The sequence below is a fragment of the Lissotriton helveticus genome, chromosome 3_1 (assembly GCF_964261635.1).
Source record: "Lissotriton helveticus chromosome 3_1, aLisHel1.1, whole genome shotgun sequence".
In the NCBI taxonomy this organism is placed as follows: Eukaryota; Metazoa; Chordata; class Amphibia; order Caudata; family Salamandridae; genus Lissotriton; species Lissotriton helveticus.
Window position 1 is genome coordinate 855,224,301 of NC_136061.1, and position 27,338 is coordinate 855,251,638.

At 46.6% G+C, this 27,338-nt stretch overlaps 1 protein-coding gene across 7 annotated transcripts in view; it reads left to right on the forward strand.

The window, feature by feature from the left end:
* Nucleotides 1-252: 252 nt before the first annotated feature.
* Nucleotides 253-27,338, forward strand: part of MAP7D1 (MAP7 domain containing 1) — a 294,703-nt gene continuing 267,617 nt past the window's right edge. For 6 of the 7 annotated variants that reach the window (XM_078681183.1, XM_078681186.1, XM_078681188.1 and 3 more), the window contains exon 1: nt 301-753. In XM_078681183.1, coding sequence (XP_078537309.1) covers nt 690-753 — 64 coding nt within the window. In that variant the 5' untranslated portion in view covers nt 301-689. Of the gene's footprint in view, nt 754-27,338 lie in introns of all 7 variants that reach the window. The other variant, XM_078681185.1, reaches the window with a different exon arrangement.

Here is a 27,338-nt window from a genome sequence, read left to right on the forward strand (position 1 = left end):
GTGCCTCTAAATTTGCAACGCTTGCAGGGGAGAGCTGCTACACTGCTCTCCGTTTACCTCAGCGCCTAGTGTCTGAACTGCCCCCCGATCACCCCTGGGACTGCCTGCTTAGTGCTACAGCCCTCCCAGGGGCCTTAGCCATGCCCCCACCGAACCCACGCTTTGCTTTCACGGAAGCCGTGCTGACTACCCCCCTCCAAGCTGCAGTGGTATCGCCCAGTTCTAGAGGCAGGGCTAGAGCGTTACAATAGCAGCCCATCAGCTGCTGATGTGAAAAGGGATTTTTTTTAACTGCCTCTCCTCTCTGTGTGAATCTGAGTCGTTGCTGACACACAGCCTCCCTGAGCTGGGGACCAAGGGAGGAAAACACCCCAAAGGAAGGAGAAAACGCACCCAGCTGCGCCCTGTGGAGAGGGAGCTGAGCTCAACCATGCTGTCCCTTTAAACCCGGGCTCTAACTACAATCTTATGGATGTATTTTTATTTTATTTGCGTTATTTGGATGTTTTAAACGTGATGCAGGCTCCCGGATCAAACTGAGCCCAGGGCGCTTGCTTTTTTAAGTTTATTTCGTGTTTTTAATATATTTTTGGTGGGGAGTAATGCGGCACCTCCCCAGGGAGGCGGACTGACAGAGGACGCGAGACCCCCTCGCCGCACCCAGCCTTTCTGTGGGATCCCAGCCCAGCATGGAGAGCCAGGGAGGAGGATGCGCGGGGGAGCTGGGGGTACAGCCCCAGCAGGTGGCAGGAGGTAAGAGGGCTCAGTCGTGGCGGGCAGGGTGCAACCGTGCTTTGCTTGTGAGACTTGGGTGAATGGGAAAAGTGCTGGTGAGGCACTATACTTTGTATGACACTCAGGCTGTTGCGGGGCAGGCAGGAAGCTTTTGTTGTTGCAGAAGAAAAAGGAAAGGGTGGGGGGGGCAGGGGTGGAACCCGCATTCCCTCTTGTGCGAGCCCATCGCTCCCTTGCACGCTCGTCTCACTCGTAACAAACGTTTCACCACATTGTATATAGGTAATCAGGTGAAATGTCAATAGCATTGTTTGCGAAAACAGGCCCTGGTGACTAGCATTGCAACTATTTACTGCAGGCGTGGGGTCAGGGACTTGTAGGGGTGGGGGCAGTTTGGGGGGAGTTGAATGCATGGGGCAGAGGCCATCTCTGTGCCTGTCACAAAACCGTGTTTTAGATGCAAAACGTGTTGATATTGTACTTGCAACAGTGTTTGCACTCTTTAGTCAGTTCTTGTCGAATAACTGTGTGTCGAGAACTCTCTTGTTTTAAATCTCGGTTTCTCCCCACTCTTGAAGTTGTTGGCGATACTGGGTCCAATAAAGAACAGCGTATAAACCTGTGCAAATAGTTAACCTCGTATTTTTAAGGGGTCTTGAAAAATGATGCAATGCTATGATACATCTGAGGAAAGGGGCAAAAAGTGACGTGATTTATTTTACATATGCTAAGCTGCTGGTGTCTCCTTCACCCTCTTGTCTGTACCGCATAGTGAATCTTAGCCAATATATCCCCGGCCCAGAAGGCGGGACACTACTGCCGCCTTGCCATCGCTCTAGTCTCGCCCCGTGGGTTCTTCTCATCCTGCGATCATGTCACCCGTGGCTGCCGCCCTTCCCCGTGGATTCTCTTCCTCGCCCCATCGTCACTCCCGGTGGCAGCCTCGCACACTCCCCTTCATCAGTCTCCCGTCCTCTCTCCTCCGCTCGAGCCTTTCCCGGCACCCGCCCACCGCGCCACAGACTTCAGAAATCTGAAAACATCTCCCATGCAGCTGGTGGGAGCCGCGCATTCCTGCAGGTCTGAGGCAGCGGGAAGGCCTCGCTCCCCCCTCACCGCCGGAGGAGGGGGCCGGGAGCCCACGTGCTCGCTGGACGAGGAGGTCACAGCGAACGGAGGCCCTACCAGAGAAGGCCAGACCCCCACCCTCCCAGTTCCCACCTGCTGATCAAAAGAACACCATGTCATGGTGCAGGGGGAGGTGGGGGGAGAGTCACCACCTCCCCCTCACACACACACCTGCTGAATAAGGAGGTCTCGGCTTAGGCAGGCTTTGTCAATGAAGCACCCCCCCCGGTTAGAAGGGCATACACCCCAGAGAGTCCAGACAAGGATAACTGCACCCCCCCACACACTTGGTGAGGGTGCCCGCACGAGGCCTGCATTGCCCCCACTCCCCGAGTTCCCCTAGCCCTTGCTGCAAGACTTGATTCCACTAATTTTTAGGGTTTACTTTATAGCACAAGTGTCTTCATCGCCTATTGTTACGAAATACTTTAATATCTGTGCAGATCAAGCTTTAGCACTCCCCAGAGTAACAGCCTCCTATCTCATGCCATTGGCGGTTTGATGGACCATTCCGTCTTCTAGAAATTGCTTCACAAGACTGTCTGAGGGACTCTTTTACATCTGTAAAGTCTACCCAGTTATCGCAGGTTGTCTCATTCCTGTATGGTTTCTGTTGCAGAAAGCAACAACTGCCCTACTTTTCTTCCGGTATTGCAATAGGTATAATAGCATTTCTAAGCACCCAACACCTGAATAAACAGACGTGTGCATGCATGCCTTTAGCTGCACGTGGGAGCAAAATAAAGCCAGAGCTATTGGCTTTGTCTGTTCAATCCCAACTTTTACTGGGGGTGGGGTTCGTGCTTGCTGCTGGAACACCCCATTTCCCTGTTGAATCATAGTCACAGATTCAAATCCCGGCGAATCCACACAGCCTTTCATCCTTCTGAGGTCGGTAAAATGAGTTCCGTTGAGTTGGGTAACAATAAACATCTGTTATTCAGCGCCAAGAAGCCCACGGGTTAACGTGCGCTTTACAAATACACACCTTATGTTTTGTTGGTGCAGGAGCGCCCTCCTCTTGATGTAGGGTCACCCCTGCCTGTCTTGCACTACTCTTGCTGCACTAGCTCCCGCAGGGCCTCAAGCAGGCCTTCCTCCCTTGATTTCTGCTTGCATTGCATGCCAGTTCCTTTTTTGGAAGTCCTAGTTCACATGTTTGGCTTCCCGGATACACCATAGAACTGGAGTGTTGTTTCCTCTGCCTGACCTTCACTGGACCCCAGGCCAGGACAATTGCTTAAGAGGAGTGATGTGTTTTTGAAAGGGGGAGGGGCGGAGTTGAAGGGGAGGCGTAGGAGAGAGCGCACAGGCCCTGTAATTGTTTTCTGCACGTCCTTTTGATCCTGCGGAGTGTTATTTTGTGCGTAAGGTTATTTTATGCCTTCAAGGGTTTATTGTGCGTATTGTTCTATGGATGGGAGCAACACCTGCGTTTATTGCGTCAATAAATGGCAGAAGTAAAGGCTGAACGCCGTGTAGAACAAGGCTTTATTATTTTGTTTCCCCCTTGAGATGTTTTTGTTTGTACCTTCATTTTGATTGCATTTGTAAATTAGTTTGAGTGTATGCAAAAATGAGTACGTGTGCACTTTTATTCACTTTGTTTCTTAAAGCTTGTCATTTGAGTTAATTGGTGTTTTTTCTTTTTCTCCTGTGTCTTTTCTCTGGCCGTTTATCCGTGCACCTACGATGTGGTTACACTTTTTCTCACGAGACATCATTTTATCCCTCGTCACTATGATGAGGCCTATCACGAGAATTTGTGTGTGTGTGTATGTACACAGATCTATATATCCACCACCAGTGTTCCAATCCTCAAATTAACGTACTTGGGTTGCTCCTGGGTTGTATAGTTAGTTATTACTGTGTCTCAGAACTGAGGGACTTGCTGTGTTTCGGCCTTGGGTATCTTGATCACATGATCCCACTTCAACTAATGGGTGCCTTATATACCAAAAACCAGTGAAGATAGACTGAAAATGCTACAAGTGCATTTTAGCCAAAACCATAACATAACATGGATAGCTGTTTACACTATCCGTATTATGATTCACTTCTAGGAGATGGTTTCTTTAACAACATTGATGGGCATGCTGGAAGTGTTGGTCTGCCAAGGGCTTGATTTCAAGGTAATCAGACTGGTGACTAAGCAGGACTGCAACCTATATACCCAGTCCAACAATGTAATACAATTAATAGATTTTATGTGAATCATGAGATACAAAAATAAATGTCAATGTAAACTCAAAGGGGTATTACAGTCTGAGCAATCCCACAGATAGCCCTAGTGACTGAGTTGTGTAATCAGACATAGTAAAGTAATGTATCAATACCATATCCAATCTTTATTTCGGCCATTGGCCATAAAAGGTAACAATACACAAATACATCACAATACATCGATTCATAAAAGATAGTACCATTGGAATATGTATACAAAATACTTGAACTGTACATCTTAATTTTTTTTAAGAGAGACCCAACGTTTTTAAAATGCGGTTACGTGTATACCAAACCTTAATAAGAAATTTTGTTAATGCAAAAACTATTGGGGCAGAGACATCATATTTTAAAATCCTGTACATTGGTGCATATTCCCTGCAGCCCATGTTCCTTATCAATGGGAGGAGCCAATATTTTCTAGCTGCCTTGTAAGCAGGGCAGAAGAAAACCACATGTAGATCGGTTTCCTCTGTGGCATCACAGGCCGGACACTGCTTTGTGATGGAGCAAGGTGACCAAGTGCTTGTGAAGGACCGAAAGGGCAGCGTGCCGTATCTCCATTGGAGAAACAACTTCCTAGCTAAAACAGGAGAGATAGGATCCAGTACCTTCTCGAACCTATAAAGGTCCTTGCTTTGCAAAAACTCAGAGGATAAGGACCCTTCTGGCTGCATTGATCGGGCCCTGGTTAGTTTGTATTTGTAGTATATGTTGGCCAGGGACTTTTTAGAAATGCTTAATGCAGCATTCGCCGGGTCCGTCCATAAATCAGGGAGCCCTAGTTCCATACAGGTAGTTTGAATGTTTTTGACCCAGGGGATATGGAGCGCTTTTGGATGGTTCAATAATTCGGCCAATTCCGCCCTATATTCTGCGAGATCGTTACTGCTCCACAACCTACGCCAAAAAGCTATAGGTCTCAAGCTTATTTCGTCCGCTAACGGTCGTAGGCCCAAATCCAGCCTCAGGGGGAGCAGCGGAGTACTGGGCGGAAGTGCGGCTATCTGTCTTATAAACTTGTTTTCCGTAAGTGTCATACTCCGGCAGGGTGTATGACCCCACAATTCCGCCCCATACATGATCGCACCCCTAGCCTGGGCCTTGTATATCTGGATTAGTGCCCCCAGTGGGCGGTATGATGAACCGGTCATCATCCGGGCAATACCTCCAGTAGTTTGTGTAAGTTTGAGGTTTGCCCTAGTCTGATGGGCTCCCCAAGACATGGTTTCGTTAAGAGTCACACCAAGATATTCAAAGGTGGATACTCTCTCGAGTCGCACAGCTCCCAGTTGCGGATTCGGCCGCAATTTTTGACTCGTATTCAAAACCATGAATTTAGTTTTTGCTGCGTTGATTTCTAGCCCTCTGTCGGTGCAGAAGGCCAGAAATGAATCGAGGATCCTCTGTATCCCCATTGGGGTTTTGGATAGCAGCAGGGTGTCGTCCGCAAACATAATTGCGGGCACCCTGCTGCCATTCAATTTGGGAGCGTCAGTATAGTCAGTGGCATTTAGGTGGGCGATTACCCCGTTGACGAAGAGGCAGAACAGGGTCGGTGCCAACACACAACCCTGTCTTACCCCGCGGCCAACGGGGAATCTATCCGTCAGTTCCCCCGAGCGCCCACACCTCACTCGGGCATAATTATTTTGATGGAGCCTCCGTAGGATTAGTAGGATGTCCGGGGGAACGCCCATCTCTGCCAGGACGCTCCAAAGTTTCCCCCTCGGCACCAAATCGAAGGCGGCTCGTAAGTCCACAAAAATTGTGTACAAACTGCCGCCCTCGAATTTTGCTGCCCTCCAATAGATGAGATTCAATCTAAAGACCTGATCCACTGTGGATACCCCTCTCCTAAATCCCGCCTGGTAAGGACTAAGGGCACCCACCTCCTCCATCCAGTCCTGGAGCCGATTCAGCAAGACCCTGCCAAACAGTTTCTGTGCCACGTCTATTAAACTGATGGGTCTATAGTTGGCTGGGAGCAGAGGCGAGCCCTTTTTAAAGATAGGGACCACCTCTGCCCCCAGCCAAGTACTGGGAATTTCCATGCCACCAATGACTCCATTGAAGAGGGCAGCAAGGTAAGGCGCCCAGACAATGGGCTCTTGTTTAAACATATCTCCAGGTAAGCCATCCAGTCCCGGCGCCTTTCTAAAAGCCAGGGCTGAAATGGCAGCAGTGACTTCACCCAGCGTTATAGGCTCACCCTCATATCCCGGCCAGCCCACCTCAGTAACTGCAGAAGATTCTCCCAGCTCGGAGCTATATAAGGACTGAAAGTGTGCCTGCCACACCTCTGGAGCGATGTTGGGCTCCAGTGCCGAATGTAGGTTCCCTGACCCCCCGCACACTATCCTCCAAAACAAACGATGGTTTTGGATCGCTAGGGCCTTAGTGAGTTCTTCCCACTGATTTTCCTCCCATTCAGCCTTAGCATGGGCAACAAGCTTCTTGTAGGCTCTCCTACTTTGTTTTAAGCTGTCCCCCCCTAGCCCCTCCTTAATTAGTCTGAGGAGTTCTGCTTTTGCCCTTCTACATGCTGGGTTATACCATGAATTTTTGCCTTGTCGCACCTCTCTAGGCTTTCGCAAACTAGAGGAGAGATGAGGGGCCGCAGCATTTATAAGGTCCTCATGAGCCTTGTACAGTTTGGCCTGGGAATCTTTATTATGTGGATCGGAATCCAGGCCCCCCACAATTTCCAAGATGGGAGTTATCCCATCATAGAGCAAGGGGAGTTTGTTCTTACTTGCAACCAAGTGCTCCCATCTAATTCTTCTCCTGGTATTATCCAGGAGAGGAGCAGGTTTGTTTCCTTCCGCGTTAGTCGCGGATGCTTGGGGGCCAGGATGGATAAGATCAAGCTCGAGCGGGTTGTGGTCACTATCCGACCTCTCCATCACCCTAAAGTCCTGTATTGCCGGCCACTTCACTATTTGAACCAGGACATAATCCAGACGAGATTCCCTTCCAAGTTTATTGTAGGTGGTTTTACTGGGTATATCCGAGTTCAATCGCCCATTGCAAGCTCTAATTCCAAACTTAAGGGTAAGGGCTGTGATCTGTAATGCTAATGGGGTCCAAGCCTTCGGGGGGGGAGCTTCCACTGGGGGCACTGCCCATCTGGCCTCTTCTTCCAGTGAAAACCCCTCCAGAAGACCGGGTAGTGGCTCAAAATGGGAATTAAAATCCCCTCCCACCACATAGAATGAACCACTCGGTAATTCAGATAAATAATTTGAGAGTTCTTCTATGGTCTGCGATTCCTTTGCAACTCCCACTGGCCTAGAATAGATGTTAATGCAAACAAGTTTCACTTGGTTAGGCCAGGATAATGAGACCGCAAGAATATCTTCGGAGTTGGTCGGCAGCCGAGTTGCCACACAGCCCAGATGAGATGCGACCCAAGTCGTAAGCCCCCCCGAAGGACGACCTTTGCCTTCCCACCTAGCTGGAATAAAAAATGACAAGTAGCCTTGATGACCATAATCCTCCCTGGCCCAGGTTTCCTGGAACATACATACGTACCGGTCTCGATGTAATTTGCCCATTCCGGGTCACCCAATTTATTGGCCAGCCCCGCAACGTTCCAACATATTAACCTCAAATGGTCAGATGTATTGTTTGCCTTGCCAGAAGGGTTGAAGGGGGTAGTTTCGGACACCGTTTCAATCAAGAGATCTGGCGCATTGCCAACAGTAGGGGCGGGTGGGTCAGGAAGTCTACAAGAGGCATTGGCCACAAGCACCGGATCATTCAGTGTTCCAGATGCATTCTCAGCACTGTGGACAGATAGATCCAAAAGTCCTGGGGTGCCATTATCCGAAGTCACTGGGTCCTTCGATGTATCAATATGTAGATATAAATATGAATGCACTGATTAGCAAAGACAGCTACAATGCCCAAGCAATCCTGTAAGGGTTCATGATATATAACTTATGCCGATCAAATCGCCCTAGTGGATAATCCAAGCATTAGGTGCAGATAGTCCTCCTCAAAAAGCACGATTCATGATTTACCACACACCTCTATCCAGGGTAAAGTGCTAGTATGACCGCTTATTCCACGCCAAAGTCGTAATTAGTAACCTATCAAATAATATTTTCAAATTGAATGCTTACAGTGTTGATGTCACAAATGTCCCATATGTATCAAACTATCCCACTTAAAGGAAGCAAAAAACAGTCATTGAGTCTTTCCTTTACCTTACCAATGTGCTCCAAACATGAACATTAAAAAGAAACTATCAATTCATCACACACAAATTAAAAACAACGCAGTTGAGTAAGAACATATATACAGAAGGGTCATAAACCTGAATTACAAATGCACAGATAATTCCTCATCCATATTAATGCCTAATGGGTTCACCACATGTAAATTGATTCTAAATCGCCACCTCTCTTGTTTTGGGATATTGTCCTTGAAATGTCTGACTGTACTATAGTTTGAATCATCATGGGAAATAGCCCTAAAATGTTCTATTTTTTTTTTTTTCACTGCAAAGATCGTACTCCCAATGTACAGTTTGGGGCATGGATATTGACTCCCTTATATGGTGAACACCGTGTTACAAGTAATACAATTCTTAATGGATTCACCACTTCTGTTCTGGAGGGCTGAATTTACAAGCTCTGCAGAGTCCGCACTGGGGGAAAAAAAAGAATTTGATGTCAGCCAGTTATGTTTTGGGAAACCTTATAAGTAACTAATTTATCCTTTAGTGATGGGCATTTTCTGTATGTTAATGAAGGCTTTGGACAGACTACGTCTCGCAGTATGACTTCTGCCCTTAACTCCCAATTTTTCGTATATTTTTTTGAGAGCTCATATGACTCAGTACTGTAAGTAGTGATAAATCACATTTGGTTGAATTGCTGCACTTGTTTTAACTTTCTGTCCCCCAAAAATATCAGTGAAAATGAAAGCAACCCAATAACCTGTTTATAGCAATTGTACTAATACGTGCACATTCCCACATTTTTTACTAAAGTACGTGCATAGGTCATACTGTTAAAATGATGTAAGAAGAACACTGTTTACTGCCTCACAGATTGCATGTTAAAGACTTTTTACAGACTGAAGCTGGCCTGCTAAGGATCCGACGCCTATTCAAAGAGATCTTGACTCACTGTACAAAGTTAACTCCCTGCATCCTTGTTTTGGTTTATAACTTTTTTTATTTGTATACAACCCCTAGAAAAACCATACATGCATGTGTGCAGATTGCAATTATTACCATATTTAAGTGAGGTGCATCATGGCCCCACACAAGGCTGTGCCTCGTGTGAACCAAAGCAACCTCCCTATGGTCAACAATGATAAGTCAAAGCTGTGTGGTAAGGCTTTGGGGACTGGCCCTGCATATGAACATATATAATCTCAGAAACTTGGAGCCATGGTGATGCTGTGAAATTACAGGGCGGCAGTGTGTTCCATTGGCTGGCCTCCGTCTTTCTGCATTAATGCCACATGTTTTTTTTTTCTACAGTAAACTGCTTACACACACTTTTTACACTAAAGCAGACTGCCGCGCCTACAGTTAACCTGTGCCTCCCCAGACACTAGTAATTTTACTTATTTCACAAATGTCTTTAAAGCAGCAGAACTATCTCATGTTGTGAATGTAAGTGATATTTTGTTGGCTCTATGTGTTTCTGTCTTCTTGCTGTGCCCCATCGCCCTGATGTTTTTTGAGCAATTTTACCCCTACTGTACAATTTTCTTTTGTTTCTTGCTTTTTTGGGCCGGGTATGGGCGCAGTTTCCTGCAGATCTCCTGCGAAAGAAGAAGCTTTTGCGCTCGTGTCAGACTGGAGTGTGCAATGTATTTTCAAAGAACAATTGCCCAGATCCGTTTTGGTTTTCATAGTCTGAGCAGTCACCAACGTATGGGGTGCATAGGTAGAGTGCAGGAGTTAGGACTTCAGAGATCGACATCGTGTGTACCTCGTGCAGGGAGTTGGGCGATCGAGGATAGTAAGAACAGAAATGCAAATCATAATATTTTGGGTGTTAGGACTAAGGGTATTCTGGAGAGTTTGATTATCATTTGTAGTTTAAAAAAATAAGACGCCTGTAGAGCATATCGCACTGAAACTTGAGAATTGCACAAGTTCCTGATGCTGTACTGAGTGATCCCTCACAAGGATCATTAGTTTCCACCTCCGTTTATTCAGTTGAATCAAATAATAGTCTTCCCATAACAGGGGAAGTGGTGAACCTCTCCATGCTTCTGTTTATCACTTCATCTAAGATTTTTGTTTCATTTACCCATATCCCCGACCTGCCTTACAGCTCTTTATTGGCCTCGCCTCCGAGCTTCGTTTCTACTGGAATGTACAGAATTAACTTGCCTATCAGTCTACTCCACTCGAGGACACCCGTTGTACTTTTGTCTTAATGAGTGTTTCTGTGATGGAAAAGCTTCTAAGCACACCTGCTTCCATTATTAAGGCCCTCAATATGATGCCGGTCAGACGAGCTTCCGACGGACATAGTAGTGGGAAAGGGACCGCCCGACAAGGAGTCTGAGGTCCCACCTGCCATATTACAAAGCGACCGCCAGCACGGCGGTCGGAAACATAGCCTATACTATTGCCAGGGCACAAGTCCTAAATAAAGAAGAAGGGGGGACGCTCAAAGACAGGAAGTGACGTCACGACATGAAGTGACGTCACGAAAGGTAAAAACATGACGCCACGAAAGGTAAAAACATTTGACCGGAGACGCTGGACCTCAAAAAGGGAAATATAAGAGTCTCATATCATTAAATGTCACGACTAAAAATCTCTTCATTATATTTATCGATGTCTACATAGAATTCCAAGCCAGTTATCAGTATGATGTTGACATTTCAACCCCATATTAATAATGAGGGGGTCAGCATCAGGACTGGAGATACTTTATGGCCTTCGAGGATCCATATGGCAACCGCAAGGGAGCCAGCAAATATTAGGACGTCAACCCACCTTGACAGCTCACTGATGCGACTCAAAAAGGAAACAGGGTGCCTCTTGCACCCACCTGTGCTCACCTTCTAGAGATTTTATTCTCTGTATTATGTTATCACCGTCTCCGTGACACTGCGCCTGAATCATGTATCATGCCATTTCAGTGTGACCATTGTGTACAGCTTATTGTGTACAGCTTTCCCGTTCGAAAGGCAGTCTCTGTTGCAGAGGTAGGAGTAGCGCGCACTCATCTTCTGTGCACCGTCTGCATTCAGTTAATGGCAAGAATACACATGTTATTCCTCAGCAAGGGCATCTTTGCAGGGGGGACGGCGTCCACCCAGTAAAATAAGTGGGGGGACGCCGTCCACCCGCGTGGTACCCCGACTCGAGCCCTGACTATTGCGGCTTGTGCTGCTGGCTGGAAAAGGGCCACAGCACAAGCCGCAATAGTGAAAGATATGTTTTCAAACATCTATGCCCTGTGTGCCAGGCACCGTTTGGTGCCTGGCACACAAGGCATACGTGTTTGGTTGGGGCTCCACAGGTGCCCTCCAGGCCTCATAGCGGAAGCCCAGGGGGGGGGGTCAGGGGCAGGGCTAGGGGCCCCAAGTCCCTTTCTGACAGCCTTTCTATGGCTTTCGGACCGACATGGAAAGGTTGTCGGAATGGAAAATCGTAATCCTACGGCAGTGCCTGAGCAGGCACAACCTCTATTGTAGGGACTACGATCTGACCGATGGTCCAACTGGCTTGTCAGTCAATCCCTCTGATAGATGCGGTCTGACAGACTGCATCATAATGCAGCAGTCTGACCGCAACCCCAGATGTCAGACGGACCGCCACCGATGGCCCATCTGACATCACAATCTGGCCCTAAGTGTTGCACGAAAGATGAGTTTTTATTTAACAAAGATGTTTCAAAATGTGCTTATTCTTGCAAAGCCTACCCCTGAACTCAATAAAATAAGGTACCAAATTGTTATTTTTTTGTTCCAAGTCTTCCATATTGCTTCCTGGTTTAAGTAACTTCAGTACATCTCTCTTAGCTAAACAGCATATGTTGAATTGGGGGTGGGGGAACCCATGCCATAAGTAAATACATCCTGCCCCCCTTGATGATATGGAGGAGGATTCAGAGCTGCGTGATTCCCCACACAGCAAGGGGGCTTGCTCTTACAGTTAGTACCTATGGGGAAAACCGACCACTACTCTATTCCCTCTAGAAGAAGAGTGCAGCTTGGGAGAAGAGCTGGAATGGCACAGAAGCAACAGTAAGTTTGAGGACTCGCACAAAAAGTTGAGGAACTCCTTAGCGGAATGTGGAATAGGCCTATGAATGACCTACTCGTCCAACGGAGGGTATTAACAGAAACCTGGTTATCAAAAAGGCATGCAGGTTGTAAATAGGTTCATGGGCTCAGTTTAGTAGAGCAAACCAGTTCAATGCCCCAGAGATGGTAGCCATTAAAGACCCAGTGTTTTACATATAAGGTTGTGAGGCCCTCGCCCACCAGGGTGGTATGGGTCACTCTCTGATCTGCTCCTCACATTGAACTTTCCAGTGATTTCAGTCAGTGGGCTCCCATCTGAGAGCTCTTGGAGGCAAACTTTTTTTTTTTTAAGCTAGTAGGATTTTTTTCATGCTATTTCTATTATGTAGTTGTGTTCTGAATACCTTTTTGTTCTTCAAATTTATATGGCGAATGCATGGCCGACCACTAGCACAGAATGTCCTGTTGCTCAGTTGGTTGAACGTACTTATGGGACTTGCCTACTATGAAAAACCCATGCTTGGTGCAAATGCAGTGCTGCAGACGCACCCTATAAATACTTCGATTATACCTCCAGTAACTTCAGCTTTTCCTATATCACCCACTTATTTATTTATTTATTTTGAAAGTTTTATATAGCGCAAACAAGATCTTTGCAGATAGAGCGCTTTACAGACGAAGGGTACAACATGTGAGTAGATAACAATTGGGGTGGGGAAGGTACATGTGGGAGCATAGTCAGCCAGATACATCAATAATGATACAAGTACAAATAAGTAGTAGTGTAAACAATCAGGTAGGACAATAACACGAGTCATACAAAAATGCAAAAAGATCAGTAGAACTGAATGGTACAGCGTCTGTAAATATCATCCCCAGTAATAATTCAAGTGTATTTAGCCATGAGGATAGCTTTTACTTCTTTCTTAAAGAGTATGGTAGAGGAGATGAGCCTGGTTTCAGGGGGGGAGTGAGTTCCAGATCCTGGGTGCCATTCCTAAGAAGGAGCGTTTATAGGTTTTTTCCTTGCGGAATCTTTGGGGCTTTAGCAAGAGATTGTTTGTGCCTCTAGTGTTTCTGGAGCCTCCAGAAATCGTTAGCTTCTGAGCTAGGTTTCCGGGTGAGCTCAGGTGGACAGCCTTGTGTGTCATGCAGGCGATTTTCAGATGTATTCTGGCTTCAAAAGGCAGCCAGTTCAGGGCTTTCAGGTCAGGGGAAATGTGTGAGTGTTTTTTTGATCCAGTGATGAGTCTCGCTGCGGCGTTTAGAGAAGCTCTTATGGGTGCTCAGGGGTGTGGAATTTAATGAAATATGCACGTGTCCAAGGGACAAGTAGCTTCATAAATCTACTTGTCCTGTAACAAAATCCACTTGTCCCTTTTGTGCCACATAGTGCGCCGTAAAATAATGGCAGCAATCTCATTATAGAAGAGCTCTGATAGTAGCCTCTCTGGCTAATGTCAAGCTAATACTATAAAAGGATTTGACTTTTGGGGGTTTTCACTAGCTTTTCTCTAATCTTTCCCCATACTGAGAAAGGTTGGAAATTTACTACCCCTGACAACGGTAGAAGTAAAGTTTCTTCCAGGGCTGGGAAAAATGTGGTTCGAGGAAAAGTGAACTTGTAAACACTCAGATTTCCATTGGGGCACATTTATCATTGCTCATGCTAAAATGCAATTCACAAATATTTTCTAGAATTACGGTTTCCTGGCCTACTTAGGGAATTTCATGTGAATTCATGAAAAACGTAAATCTGTATTAATATAAGGACATACATCCTGGGTGCACTTTTGTGACTTTCTTTAACATTTGAGCCCCTAATTCAATCTGAGTTAACCAAGACTTTTTGTTTTTATTTAAATGCTTTCTCATCCTATCTATCGGCTGGCTTCATTGTGTGTGACAACATTCTGCTCATTTACAAAGTAGTTTTGTTCAGTACCAGGAATTTCTATGGCAATGAGGCCTTTATGAGACCAAATACTGGCTGTCTAGTCTCTTCCATCTAAGCATCTATCCATTCATCCTTTCACCCACTGATATCTAGCATTTCATCTTTACATGGTCATCCATTAGCCTTTCACCAATATGTTCGTCCATCTGTTGATTTGTCAGTCCATCCGATCATCAATATCCAAACCTACCCATCTATCTCCAAACCTAACCATTTCAGCCATCTGTCCATCCTTTTGCTCATCTATACAGCCACCCTTTCCCTCCATCCATCCATCCTTTCACTCATCCATCCACCCTTTCACTCATCCATCCACCCTTTCACTCATCCATCCATCCACCCACCCATCTACCAATCCATCAATCCATCCTTCCACTCATCCATTTATCCTTTACACTCATCCATCCTTTCGCTCCCTAATCCATACAATCTGTAACCCATCCATCCATTCACCTTTTCCTTCATTATAACATCCTTTGTCCATCCACTATCCCCGTCACTCAACCATCCCTGTCACTCATTCATCCATGCATTTAGCCAGCAACACTTACACTCACTCATCCTTTCACCCACACATTCATCCATCCTTTCACTCACACCCACCCTTTCACATTAATTATGAGCTTTTGTCTGTCGAGCTGCAGACAGAAGCGGCCCATCAAGAGCTACACCTCTACAGTAGCTGCTAAAGTGGGGTGTTCACGAAGCCCCTGTTCATACCTATCCTTCCATCTCCAAACCTATCTATCAAACTCATCCATCCCGCCTTCCTTTCACTCATCCATCCTTTTGCTCATCCATCCATCCTTTCACCCCACACATCCTCCTTTTCGCTCATATTCATCCACCCATTCACTCATCCCTCCATCCATCCTTTAGCTCATACATCCATCCTCCTTTTCACTCGTATATCCTTCCACCCTTTCACTTCCTCCATTTATGCTTTAGCTCATCCATCCACCCATCTTCCATTTCGCTCATATATCCATCCACCCTTTCACTAATCCCTCCATCCACCCTTTCACTAATCCCTCCATCCACCTTTACACTCAACTATCCACCCATCCACCCACCCTTCCACCCAGCTAGCCACCTACCCACCCATTCATCCACCCACCCACTCAGCCATCCATCCATTCATCTACTCTATCTCTCACCCATTAATCCCCCTTTCATTCAGCCATCCATCCTTTCACTCATCCATCCACTTTCACCCCATCCATCCACTCAGCCATCCATCCTTTCACCCTTGCCCATCCATTCTTTCACGCATCCTTCCTTACATCCATCATTTCACTCATTCATTCATGCATCTATCCATCCACCCTTTCACTCCACCCATTCATCCATGCACCTATCCATCCAACCTTACACTCATTCATACATGCATCTATCCATCCACCCTTTCACTCATTAATGTATTCATCTATCATCCACTCTTTCACTTATTCATCCATGCATCTATACATCCACCCTCTCACTTATTCTTCCATGCATCTATCCATTCACCCTTTCACTCATTCATCCATGCATCTATTCATCCACCCTATCACTCATCCACCCACACCTTTCAAATCCATTATGGGCCTTTGTGTGCAGACCTGTAGACTAAAGAGGCCCATCAAGAACTCCACAGCTGCTGTAGTTGCTATGGCACTGTGTTCAAAATGCCCCTGGTGTATGCACAAAGTGAGATGAGAGGCCTAGTGCAAGGACAGAAATGGGGGTGGCCTTAGGCCTGCATGAAAGCCTCATGGAGAAACTTATGAGCTTTAATGTAAGCCCTGAATGACTAAGAAAACGAGAGGGCAAGGGGAGCAGGTCCGGGCTGTCAGAGAGGGCGGTGTTAGCAGGTTTAGGCACGGGGTGAAACATAAAGTGTACAGGAAAGGCAAAGTGCAAAGAAGAGGGTGCACGAGGTGCATGAGAAGGGAAAGCACTGCTCTTGGGGCCGTATGAGGCCCAAGAGTGGAGCAGAGATTAAAACGCAGGGGTCATAGAGTTCAAGTCAGAGCAAGGGGCCAAGAGGCAGATAAGGCAGCCTCTTACATGCCAGTGCTGTGAGTGTTCTGGAGCTGCAGAAGCACGATGTTTGTCTCATGCTCAAAGAAAATAAAAGGAACAGGGGTGGGCCTGGGGACCACACAAGCTTATGGAGCTGGCTGCAACTTTGAGCTCTGCTATATCTCTGTTGTTGTTCTGCTCGAAGGGAAATTAAAGTGCAGGCCCCAGCACCATTAAACTGTCTACTTGTCCTTTGGACAAAATGCAAATTAAAACCTCTTGCCCTCCTAAGAAATCTAGATGTCTCGGGCGTCGGGAGATAGGAATTCACCACCCCTGGTGCTGTAGGAAGGTAGATCCCTGACTATGGTTGCCCCCAACTTTTTGCCTGGTGTTTTGCTGGTTTTCTGACTTAGTTGACCTGGGGCCCTGCTATTCAGGACCCCAGGCCTACTGCTCTCTCTGTAAACTGGATTCCATGTACCTTAGGTACATATCTAATTGGATACTGAGTCACCTTATCAGTCCCTGTACAGTGTACCTTAGGTGCCCAGGGCATAGGTGTACCCAGGGCCTACCAGGGGCTGCAGCATGTATTATGCCACCCCTGGCTGGCCATCCAAATCTGACACAACTGGCTGCACGACAGCTGGGGCAAGGTGGTGTAATCACCCTTTGCTTTAGATATAGTATTCCTATATCTAACCCTAAAATGGACACATATATTCCTATCAGTCACTCCTATGGCAGGCCTTAACAATCCTGAAGGCAGACCTGGCAGAGTGCTTGGAATAATGTGAAATGGTGCTCTGGCATGAGCTGAGCCCGTTTGCAGCTTGCGGAACCAAGTCCTAATAGCTGTTCCATGATAACGCATACCATATACTCTTAAGTGCATTATAATCCTCGCGGTTATATGCCAACTCTGGTATCGCTTTATCAAAACATGTCGAGTAAGGTGTCATACGAATTGGAATACTAACCCCTCGCCAATTCTGGTGACGGGGTTAGCATTCCACCCTTCTAGAGGGACACGATATGTATGTAACCTGTAACCCCTGTTAAAGTCAGACATCGCCTCAGCTCCACAAGATGGATGCTGCCACCGAGACACAAGTCTGCCCTCCTGCTGCTGGGAGTCCTCCCAGCCCAGGAGGCAAGGACAAAGGGTTTCCTGCCAGGGGCGGTGCCAGCACCGTCCCAGACAGGATTTTGTGTATCCTAGGTAGGCAGGGCTTTAGAGGAAGGTGACTGCAAGTGGCACCCCGGTGCTCACTGTGCATAGGCCGGCTTGAACCAGTTCCAGGGGCACTCCAGCCCCTGATCTGGGGAAAGCCCGCCAAAGGAGAGGGGTGTAACCACCCCCCTCCTAGTCCCACCCATAGGGCAGGACTTAGTCGCGTGCCAGCCCCTTTTTGCAGGATAAAGGTAGGAACTGGCCCCCTTCCAAATTAGATCAATCTTTAAATCCTGAACCGACTTTCTACGAGAGGAACTCAAGACTCTTCCTAAGATTTCTCCCTTGTGACTAAGGAGTAGTCACCCTGCAGCAGCAGGCACCAACCAAGCATCGCGGGTTGTTGCCAGTCTCTCCTCCGGATCAAGACTGCTCCAGCACGACGAGAACCGGCTTCCCTGGCACCTCTGACCTCAACCTACATCATCAGCCCAGCTGTGATCCGTGGGTGCGACGAGACCTCTAGGGACCGGCCATCTTCAGAACTGCACGACGTTTGTCCAGCACGACCACCGAGTGACCCTCGACCGAGTGCTTTGGGGTAAGAGAAGCCCCGACCCTGAGCAGCTCCAGCACCGAAGTTCAGCCCCCCTGCATCCACGAGATCTGCGTGGGGCCCTTCTGCTCTTTGCTGCTCACCGCGTTGTCCAAGTCACTTGCCCGTTGGCTAGTGGCCCCCTCACGACGCTCCACGACGACAAACACCGCTGGTCTGGTTGCTCCAGACTGGCCCTTGCTTCCCTCCTTCAGAGAAGTACCCTGGACCCTCCTGGTCCACTCAAGACGCCATTTTAGGTCCACCGCGTGGGCCTTGCATTTGCCAAGACTTGTTGCCCCAATCCTGGGTCCAGCGACGTCGACAGCAAGTACCTTCGTGGGACAGCTCGCACCTCCATCCTGGTCGCCGACAACGCCTCCTGGTCCGAGAGACTGCAGAGCCCAGCAGCGCCCACTCACCTGGCTGAGGTGACTTCGTCCGGTGCCATCCTGGTGCCCACCTAAATCACTGGCTAGTGATTCAGAACTTGGTCCCCTCTGCTTACAGGTTTCTTCTTCCCTGATCCAGGCTTGGATCACCACGAACTCCTTCACTGGCCGCCTGCCAGCAACTTCTTTCTTCAGGCTCCTGGATCTTCAACGAGGGTTTCCGACGCAACTTGAACCCTATTCAGCCGCAGCCCCTGGGCTAGGTAAACTGAGTACTCCGGTGCTCCAGCATAGTCCAACACCCTAAGTGTTCGGATCCACCCTTGTTTTCGACCCACCTAGTCGGGTTCGCCCGAGAACAGTAACTTTGCAAGTGCTAGTATCCATAGACTTGTTCCCGCATTACGCGTGAGAGTTCCCACTCTGCACACGGCGTCCCTAGGCCTCCTGCTTCTAATCTAAGGGTTCAGCATTGTAGGCCTAGCGTTTCTACAGTCTAGAAAAGTATTACTTACCTGCTAGTAACTTCGCATTCCACTTCTTGTGTATATGGTTTTTCGTGCCCCTCGGGCATTTGTGTAAATTGTGCGACTTTAAGTATTTTCGTAAGAGTTTTGTTGTGTGCTTAGCTCCCTGTCTCATAAAGAGCTAGGGTAGTCTTGTTATAAATAAATACCTGTTCATTTTTGATAACAACTTGTGTTGTGTCCTTTCACTTGGTGTTCAAGGGGTAATGTGATGGTAAAACAGCTGGCTTAACACGCCCTCTAGAGTCTTAGCCTTAGACTGCTCGTATCCATGCTACTAGGATAGCTGGTCTATCAGGTTGACTTACAACCAATCATCAATAAGGGTTGTCTGGACTGATACATAGTGATCACTAGAATAGTGAGCACTGCATATCAGGCCAACTTCTCACAGGTGCCGTAGTGGTTAGGGGGAGACCGCAGAGGGCGATGCTGCCGTAGTCTATTCGAGGGATGACTAGTGCTTGTACCGCAGTTTGGAAAGCTTTGGCTGGAAGGAAGGGCTTGAGTTTCCTTTAGGTATTGATCTGGTAGTTCGCACCCTTAGTTGCTTTGTTCCTGCATGTTGAGGTTGGTGTAAAGTGTTATGCCTAAAGATTTTGCTGAGTCCACGATGGTGGGATGAACATTGAGTGCCGTTAGGTGTTTAAGCCAAATTTGAGCGTTAGTGATCTTCGCGGGAGGTGAGATCAAGAGGAACTCTGTTTTAAGAGCATTGAGTTTGAGATGATTAGCGGCCAGCCATGATTGGGTGCTTCTGATCGTTGAATTCAGGAGCATAATGTCTTTGGGTGATTGTAATTTGAGATAAAGTTGGGTGTCATCGGCGTACATGTGGAAGTGAACATTGGACACTTGTAGCAAGGTGGTGAGAGGTTCCATAAATAGGTTAAACAAAGTAGGGGATAGGGAGGATCCTTGTGGGACGCCTAGCGATACAGGTATTGGCGAAGACATCAAGTTGTTACTCTTGAATTTCTGCGATCTGTTGTGTAGAAAGGACTTGAACCACTTGAGCACAGTTCCAGATAGACCCATTCTTGTGTTTAATAGATCGAGTAAATTCTCATGTTTGACGGTGTCGAATGCCGAAGAGAGATCAAGAAGGATGAGGAGGCAGGTATCGTTTTGATCTAGGATTTGAAGGGCGTCGTCAATTATGTGAGTCATAGCAGTTTCTGTACTGTGATCTGCTCTGAAGCCTGATTGATGAGGGTTGAGTAGATCAAACTGATTAATGTGTTTAGTCAATTGTATTTGTGCGCATTTTTCCAACAGTTTGGCAAGAGTCGGAATATTGGTAATGGGACGGTAATTATTTAGATCAGAGGGGTCGGCTGAAGGTTTCTTTAGTAGAGGTGTGACTTGTCCAACTTTGAGGGAGTCGGGGATGGTCCCTTGTTGAAGTGAACTGTTGATAATTTTAGTCCAGAGTGGGAGGATCGACGGGGTAAGGTCTTTGACAGCGTTGGCAGGAAGGGGGTCCGAGAGGTGATTGGCTGGTTTCACAGTGCTGAGCAGTCTGCCAATTTCTTCTTCTGAATAGGTGACAAAGGATGACCATGTAGCATTGTTTTTTGGTTCAGTGGGAGCTGTGCAGTGGGGTTTGGGGTAAAGACTTACGTCGATGAGGAGATCGTTCTTTATGTTGTCGGTTTTTTGGATAAAGAAAGAGGCGAAGTCTTCACAGGAGGGTGCTTCGCCCAAAGTGCTGAGAGGTTGTGGTTGTTCCTTGGATTGTGTTCTGATTAGCTCAAACAGCTTTCTCAGACGATTTTTGGCTTGGTCGAGCTGACGGCTGAAGAAATCTGATTTTGATCGTTTTATTTTCCTGAAGTAGGCATTTCCCTTTTTCTTCAGCGTTTCTAAGTGCAGTGTGGAGGGAGCTGATCTCCAGGTGCGCTCTGCCATTCGCATGGCCCGTCTATCGTCATTGAGACTCCCGTCGTACCAAGGATTGGACATTTTTGTGGAGGCTCTTTTTAGCTGCATAGGTGCAGCTTCATTAACTATAGAGGTCATAGCTTTGAGATAGTGTTCCGTCAAGGATTGGACATCCGTAACGCCGGTAGGAGGAAGTAGGAGGTTGCAGCTTTTGGGAGGTAGAGAGTTTGAGTTGAGTTTTTTCAGGTCTCTTTTCCAGACTTTGGGCTTGAAGGATTGAACCGGGTTGAATTTGACTTTTTCATTAATGAAGAATGTGACAATATGATGATCTGACCAGTCACAGGGTTGGATAGATTCGAGTTGGATAGCGTCCTCTTTGGAGATGATAAGGTCAAGGACAGAGCCTTTCTCGTGGGTCGGGCTGTTGCATACTTGGGAGAGGTCAAGGGCGTCGAGGAAATTTTTAAGACTATTTACCACGCGTCATTATGATCGTTCCAGTGGAGGTTGAAGTCGCCAAGGTATATTTGTGTGAGTTGTCGCCCAGAATTGGTTGTGATCAAATCCATGATTTGTTGCGAGAAGGTAAGGTTGTCCCCTGGTGGGTGGTAAATGCCGTGAAGAGAGCATATCGGTTTGCCATCACTGATAATATCGAGGCAGATGTATTCACAGGAGGTTGGGGAGGGTAGGGAGGGAGAGGTTACTTTCAGGACAGAGAGGTTACTCCTGTGTATACATGCGATTCCACCACCTTTTTGACCAACCCTGTCCAGTCTAGTGATGTGGTAGTTGGGGGGAACCAGTATGTCCATTATAGGTGTAGAAGATTCAGTTAGCCAGGTTTCAGTCATGATGATTATGTCAAGGTCCAGTGTTAAGATGAGATCAGCGATTGCGGAGGAGTGCCTAGAGGCCGATCTGCAGTTGAGGCGGGTGCATTTGAGACTGGGTGTGTCGAGGGTGGAAGGGGGTTCTAGAGAGAGGGGGACTTTTTTCAGGTTACTAAGGATAGAAATTCTGTTTAGTGTGGGGGGTCTAAGGGGATTTGGATGAATTGTCAGAATGGCGCGGAGGGTGGTGGGTATGTTGCTATGGGGATCTGGGTCGTAGGAGCGGAGGAGGGTGACTGTGTCGAGGTCCGATAGTGGGTTGAAGGAGCAATGGGGACGGTTTTCACGATTGCGTACAGGGATTGAGGTCCAGCGCGGGTGGCATTGAGTGCGAGAGTCAGCCGACCGGGTGGAGGTCCTGTTGGGATGGGTGGTGCTGGTGGAGGCGGGTGAGGGGTGTCTGGGGTGTGTGAAGAGTAATTGTTTGATGATGTGAATGTCTTCTTTGAGCTGGAGGAGGGAGGCCATAACGTATTCTGGTGTGGGATGTGTGTTGGTGGTGGGGGTGGGAGGGTTGGGGGTGGATGACATAGGGGGGAGGTTGGTGGTATGGTAGAGGGTATTGGTGGTAGGCGGAGAGTGCATGGTGGAGGATGGCTCCTACCTTTTCCTATCAATTCTGTCCTAGTTAGAGAATGAAGACCCTAACCTTCAAAGAGTAGAACCTGGTGGGCCTTTCAACTTCTAAACTTCCTTTCCCACTGGAATCCGTTCGTGGGAACTCTGGAAACACACGTCTGCGCCCTGGATGGAGATATCCCTCTGCAAAGGGGAAATGACCAGTCCTGTACTTTTGAGGACGCAGGCACAGATATTGGACTCCATGAATGATGCACTTTCAGCACCGGTGGTGCATGGATGAATTGCACACCATGCCCCAGGTGCTCCAGTGTTCTACCTCGTATCTCATTTACTTCACATTTGTCCTGCTAAGACTTTTAAAAGTGGTTCCTATTACCACGTTTTGTGTCTTCCTAAATTTCTACATATTTTCTGTGCACACAGTGCCACACGGCTGTCCTTTAAAAAAAGAAACGTGATAGATGATGATAATCGGTTGGGCAGAACACATTGCCGCAAACAGAACGCTTGAGTTGCCCTGTTATTTCCCTGGAGAGACTTGTGCTGAGGGGATCCTTGGATCACCATTCTTTTTTGGAAGCGGATATGGGAAAGGATGGCTAAGGAACTGCAATTGGTCCTGCGAGGATTCTTGACCCATAATACCCTTGGGAGGAGCTTCACACTCGTGAGTTAGAATTTTATGCATACAGAATTCGCTGCTTCAATCAGCAGAATATGAATGAAGTAGCTGCCTGTGCTCACTCTAGCAAGCATGGGCTGTTTTGAAGCTCCACCCACTCTCCACCCATATTTTTCATTGGATGTGTCATTGTCCACTGTAAACTGTGGCTGTTCTTGGTCAATAGGCTTAGTATTCCCTCCTTAGCACCGACGCATCTAATTTTGTAACCTCCCATAGCGACACTCCCTGTTACGTGTGTTGTTACTCGGTAGGTTTAATTACAGCCTCCGAGCATTATTTTCTCAAATGCCTTTGTCCTGCCTGCTGTTGCAAGCAAGGACACACTCTCTCCTAACGCTTAAAAAAAAAAAGTATCTTTATAGTTCGGTGCCAAACACATTTGCAATGCAATAGGTCTCTCATTTAGGAGAGTTTGAGTTATTGGCATTGTAAATGACAATGCATTTTATTTATCTGTTTTAAAAACAACGCATAAATAAAAGCCTCAATTTGCGTAAATGTGATACCTGTCTGGCATCTACAGAAGGCCTGTAATGCTGGATAAAATTGAACCCTACCATGCAGTGGTCACCTGCCATGGGTGTGGAGGCTGTGAAAACCACTGTGGGGGAAAATGTCTACTCAAGGGGCTGACCACTCTAAATTGGAAGGGCCACTCATTAAATGAGACAGTTCTTCTGTTTTAGGAAAGCCTTCAAATAGAAGGTCTTTATATTTTAAGTTTTCATCGCAAACACCTAGCAATTCAAACTAACTGCTTTGTTTTCCGTTTTGTCATTGCCCAAAGTATGTCATTTTGTTTTTGTATTCCTTCTATTCCTGTCTTTCAAAACGTAAAATGTTGTTGTTTTTATACTTTTATTTATTTTTGTTGTACAGCATTGTGCTGTCAGAAATGTCAGTCAATTGATACATTATTGCAGCAGATTTCTGCAACTCGCATCAGTTTCATAATATGTTGCCTTCTAAAATCGGAGCCTTATCTGAAAGTTCACATTCTGAGAATGTAGTCAGCAGACTTGATGCCAAGAGGAAGACTCGGTGTTTGTGTGGCCGCGCCTGTAAAGCCTGCGCAGTTTGAAAACATCCTGATGTTTGCCTGCTACTACTTGGGAAGTTAGTGAGATTTCACTCTTTTTGGTTCATTTAATTTTTAGTTCACAGGGGTGCCTCGGTCCAGGAGCGCTGGATCCAGATATTCAGGACACCAGAGTGTTATGTAAAGAATTTGCATTTGTTTTTTGTAAATAGATCTTATTAGGTTAGTTTGAGAGTCTGGCATAGACCCACTCCTTCTGGACCTACAATCAATGTAATGTAATGTGTATACTTGTAAAGCGCACTGTTGCCAGCCGGCGTCCTGGTGCTGTATACCGCTGGGGAACCCGTCCTGGCTTTCCCTGTGGGATGGTCCCTGCTGGGAATCCCCAAGGTGGAGCCAGGCATCCCTGGCGTTGAGGGAGCCGTTGTGGAGATTAGGCGAGCTAATGCCCAGAGTTGCCGAGTGGGACCCCTGGTTAGAGTGGGCACCGAGGCGAGAATTATCGAGTCCGCTGACCCTGGTCAACGACCCTGCCGCGTCGGAAATCGAACCCTGGTCCTGGGCCGACTTCTGCTTCCGGGTCTGCCGCCTCTAACCAGTGAGCCACACCACTCCACAAATCAACACCCGCTACATAAGGACAGTGATGACCGCAGCTGAGAGAGTTCAGTGGTTTCTGCTGAGATTTTTGTGTTACCCTCACTCAAGTCAGTGGTTAAAGTCTCTTCCCTGGTGCCAACTCTTTTCCTTCTTGGATCATTAAAGGATGCAGAAATCTAGTGAAGCTTTCCATCTGCAACTCTCCATGCTTTGGAAACGCTGTCCTCTTCTGCACGCTTCTCATCCTATTGTCTAGCAAGCTGCTTTGTGATGTATTGACTAGAAAACTGCAGTGTGATCTGCACAGGCTTTCCAAAGAATTGTATAGACTGTCTACAAAGGCTCTAAAATGAGAATGCAAAGATGTGACAACAGCAAACCATCCCTGTAAGCACTGTGCTGACTTGGTGCATAATTTGAGCAAGTGGGGCTCACCGCCACTCATTTAAGGGGCCAGGACTTGGTTTTCTTCATTGGATTGACACAGAGCAAGAAAGAGCAAAACACAAGAAGGAAAGGACGAGGAGGAGAAAGATTAAAAATTGTGACGAAGTGAGAAAGCACGGGCGAGGGAGAACCTGCAAAAGTGAGGTAAGGTGGTAGAGACAGTGTGGTGGTGGATGAAAGAGGCATGAGGTGGAATCAGAACAGTATCTTGGTATTTGGCACCCCTGCCATATGGCAGGTCAGCTGGGAGCCTCTGAACAAAACTTTGGGTCCAGGACTTATTATAAGTTAAGCCCTAGCTGGCTCCCATAGGAATCCAGGATCTCTTTGAATGTGATCTATGTTAGTCTCAAGGCCTACTGGAACACACTCATGGCTATCTACAAAGTTGACAACTCATTACATCCTTAACAGGCATCTTATACCGGCATCTAATCTTTTATGGCCGCTTCATTTGGCAGAAATACAAAGCTGTTCTTGAGAAGTTCAGGATCCTGAATCTGGGAACGCTCAGGATCCCTAACTGAGTGCACAGCCGAACTACCTCTGATCCAGGCGGCTCCCCAAAACTGGACTATGCACAAGAACGTTTCATTGTAGACTCTTCTGTAGGCCTGTTAAAGAAGAATGCAAGATAAGCACTCCCTTTTCATCCGGCTGGACATTCTTTGTTTACTGTGTTTTTGTTTTGCCTTTATTCTTCATATATCTCAGCACTCTGAAGGTATCAAACCTTGACAACCAGTGCCTTACAGCAGTATAAGTAAAACACTCACAATTGAATTATATAGTAATGCAGCTATGTTCATCACTAGTAACTGGTAACATTTGGGGGTACAGTCGGTGATGGTGCCATTCATGTAATGTGGAGCTCCCCCCCCCCCCCCCCAATATAGACGTGACACTAACTTTGTGCTACCGTATTGGTGATCTCAAATTAAACTCTCCTGACAGGTACCTTTTTGATAATTCATTTTCAGGTGCATCCTAGGATGAATATTCTATGAATTCAGTGAGTGCAGCGTGAGAGCAGACACCTCTAAAATGGCAGTCTAGACATTCCTTGGGTGAAGCACTTTTGACCCAGTGACTGCCCTCTTGCACAAACAATTGGTGTTGAAAGATTATCTAATCAGTTTATAGGTGGCTAATTGTTCTCCATTGTTTTCATTGCTGATATCCAGTGAGTTTGTCAACACTGATAATTGCTGCAAAGGTTATCCTACAAGAGTAGACAAACTAGTCACTTAGCACTGTTTGAGGAACATTATTGAGTTACTTACACAGACAAGAACCATGAACTTTGTTCTGTCCCATGTGATCGCCCAACCAAGTCTGCACTTGAGTTGTTCTTTTGATAAACATGCTTCCTTGCTTTACTTTCTTTAATAGGGAAAAGGAGCTCTGTAATGTATTATTGTTTAGAGGGAGAACAGTTTTATTAAGACATAGTATGACCTGTATAAAAATCAGGTCGTATTATGCTTTCATATCACCTAACCGATAAACAATGTTTAAAATTAGATAGAATTCTACAAATGCTGAATGAGTATAGATCTTTTACCATCCTAGCAATGATTACGCATTTCAAATGAAAAAACATCCATGAATATACTCTGATTAAGCAGTTTAACTTCTGTGGACCCCCAATGAATCGTTACTGGATTCCAGGGACCCCCACTGAGTTATTATTTGAATCTCAACGCTACTGGCCGAAGCAATTTCTATGGTTTGAACTTCAAAACAATACACAAAAACAGAAAAACAAGTCTACACTAAACAAATGTTAATATATTGAAATATTCACATTTCAATTTAGCTTCTTTATTTTATATACTTTATTACTTTTAATAAATTCATCTTAATATTTTATTTGGTAACACCTTGGCGGACCCCTGGAGTAGGCCTTTTGGATCCCTGGGGGTCCTTGGACCAGAAGTTAAGAACCACTGCTCCAGTCCTATTGTATATTTTCTTATTGTAATGGTTAATTTGAGCGGTGAACATGCACGTCTGTTAGTTGGATCAAATGGGATAATGGAGGGATAGAGGGCAGAGTCCAGAAAGTGTTTTTTGGGAGATCATAGTAGTAAGATGATGTTTTGGATGAGTAAAGTGGGAGATGGAGGAGGGAAGAGTCTCTAGAAAGGGGTTACTGCATTCATAGTAGTAAAATGAGGTTTGGGATGAGTCAAAGGAGTGATACATGAGGGGATAACTTTAGAAAGGGTT